The following is a 2,292-nucleotide window of genomic DNA, read 5'->3' on the forward strand; positions in this document are numbered from 1 at the left end:
CATCTGACAGCTTTGATGCTAAAATTAAGGAAAGAAAAACCAACAGCCAGTCAGACACCACTTTGCTTTTCTGTTGCTTGTCAAACTGCGGCAGAGTGAACTTGAACAGAAATGTAAAACTAGAAGCACAAAATGTCATTTCCTCCTGTTGGTTTTTTCTCCAATACCACTTACTTCTCTACCGACTGCTCCCTCCTCCACCTCCATTCATCTACCACCACAGAATGTCTCTCCACATTATGGAGAAACTATATTCTCTTTTGAAACTGATGTATTGACAAAATAATGGTTTATCTGCCTTGCTCTTGTTTCTTCTCCTAAGACGTCTCTCCACCTTATTCAGGCCTTATTAGAGTCTCATCTTGCAGATCCTGCTAAAAGCTCATCAACAGCACACATGATGTGCTCCCACCAGCACTTATACTGATGGAAATGCTTTATGTCTGTTCCTTTACATTTTAACACAATATCCTTTCTCAACCCCAGGGTGCCTCTTCAAGGTTATTGCTGAATATGTTCTGTTTTTTTCTTTATTGTCAGAAAATCTCATGAAATTCTAACAAGTATGCCTCTGTAGTCTAGGCTTATTCTTCTGTAACTGCATGTAACCATTATTTTCATTTGATTTGTGTGCAACTTATTTTCCTCATATATCAATGTCTTAAACTGTCTTGTTTTGTTCAACTGACACAGCTCTGTTATACACAAATTCTAAGAGATTATTGGCAGCCCCTACAATTATCATAGACCATGATAAAACTATTGAGTACTTTATTCTTGTAACCTCATATTCAGTAGCCGGTGAAGAGGCTAAAGAAGAAATTTCTGGCTGGGCTTTGAGAGACAAATATTGTTTGTTTTGGTCTTTTCGTGGGATTTGTTGACATCAAGACAACAAAACCTGCTTTATCTTTAAAAGTTTCCTAGTAGCAGCTGACAGTAGCTGAATTTGTGCGATTTGCCCTCTGTTAAAGCACTGTAAACTTTCTCTGACCAACCGCTTCTATCTCTGCCAGCATCCCGAGAGAGAAACAAATATCCAACCTGAACTAACTGTGCACCCAGCAGCTGAATGTCAGTGCTGTGGTACAGCTGGGACAGTCTGTCTGGATACCAGGTGCAATGTTATATTCCCCTGTACACAGTAAACAGACGTGAGGGGTGTGAAAGAGGTTTTGGAGACAGGCAGGTGTAAAAGGGGCAAAATGTGAAAAACAAACATGTCTGCCTTCTCCTCTTTTTCTAACCATGATGCAGTCATCATCCTCAGATCAGTCTGAAGGAGAGGGACGAGGGACAGGACGACAAACTTAATCTGCTGCTGATCAGGTAAGACGAGACGGAGGATGATCTCTGATGAAACAGAGGTGATATTAACACAAGGAAGCTTTTTTTTCCTTCTCTGTTGACTCATGCAGCTATGGTATAGTCTGACCAGCCTCTAAAGAAAACACTATGAAAACACTATTCTCCTGAAAATGTTCTACACATGCCTGAATTCACTGATAGATAAATTGCTCTGGCAGAGACTGCTCCACAGAACGACTTTCAGGTCAAACCTTTTGTGCTCTGTTTTTCAGCATTTTGAGAAGCATGAATGCTCTGTACATGTCTGCTCTGCTCTGCTCTCTTCTGCTCGGCTTCCTGTATCCTACAGGTATTGGCAGCAGCACATAATATGACACACCACATGAATAGAGTTGACAATTTGATATACAGTAATACAGTAAATGTGAAATAATGTTCACTCCTTGCTCCGTTCTGGGTTCTTTGACAGGAGCGGAGGAGAGCGAAGCAGCAGTTGGGAGGAAGGAGAGGGAGAAACGGAGCTTACCCTACTGGGGCTTGTGGTCGTCAGACTTTTTCGGATGGTTGGAGGAGCTACGAGCTCAGGCAGCTCTCGACGGGATGCACGACCTGGCTCGTACCTTCTGGGCTCACTTCCCCATCAGCAGCGATCTGGGCTACGATAATCCCGAGTCGGACCCTCAAACTGAGGAGTGAGGCCAAGAAGAGATAGTGTCCTGATAAGAAATTCAAGAGTCTGAGGGCAGAGGTTAGGAGTCTGAGGGCAGAGGTTAGGAGTCACCTGTAACATGTGTTATGATGTTTACAGTTCAGATGATCGATTGTGGTGGTGCTGTGACTCTTTATGTATGTAGAAAAATATGATTTAAAAATTTTTCTCTTCTTCTAACCTAATTAAACCAGTATGCAGGAGAATTTGGCCGTGGTGACCCTTTCTTTTGTCACAAACTGGGTTTGAACAACGTACAAGGGAGTGCAAACACA

General features: G+C 42.4%; 1 protein-coding gene across 1 annotated transcript; it reads left to right on the top strand.

The window, feature by feature from the left end:
- Nucleotides 1-1,559: 1,559 nt before the first annotated feature.
- Nucleotides 1,560-2,019, top strand: LOC108880324 (otospiralin-like). The gene is made up of 2 exons (XM_018671792.2): nucleotides 1,560-1,657; nucleotides 1,778-2,019. The coding sequence occupies exons 1-2, from the start codon at nucleotides 1,594-1,596 to the stop codon at nucleotides 2,002-2,004; spliced, it is 291 nt and encodes a 96-aa protein (XP_018527308.1). The 5' UTR covers nucleotides 1,560-1,593; the 3' UTR covers nucleotides 2,005-2,019.
- The last annotated feature ends 273 nt before the right edge of the window (nucleotides 2,020-2,292 follow it).

The sequence above is a fragment of the Lates calcarifer genome, unplaced genomic scaffold, assembly GCF_001640805.2.
Source record: "Lates calcarifer isolate ASB-BC8 unplaced genomic scaffold, TLL_Latcal_v3 _unitig_891_quiver_1619, whole genome shotgun sequence".
NCBI lineage: Eukaryota > Metazoa > Chordata > Actinopteri > Centropomidae > Lates > Lates calcarifer.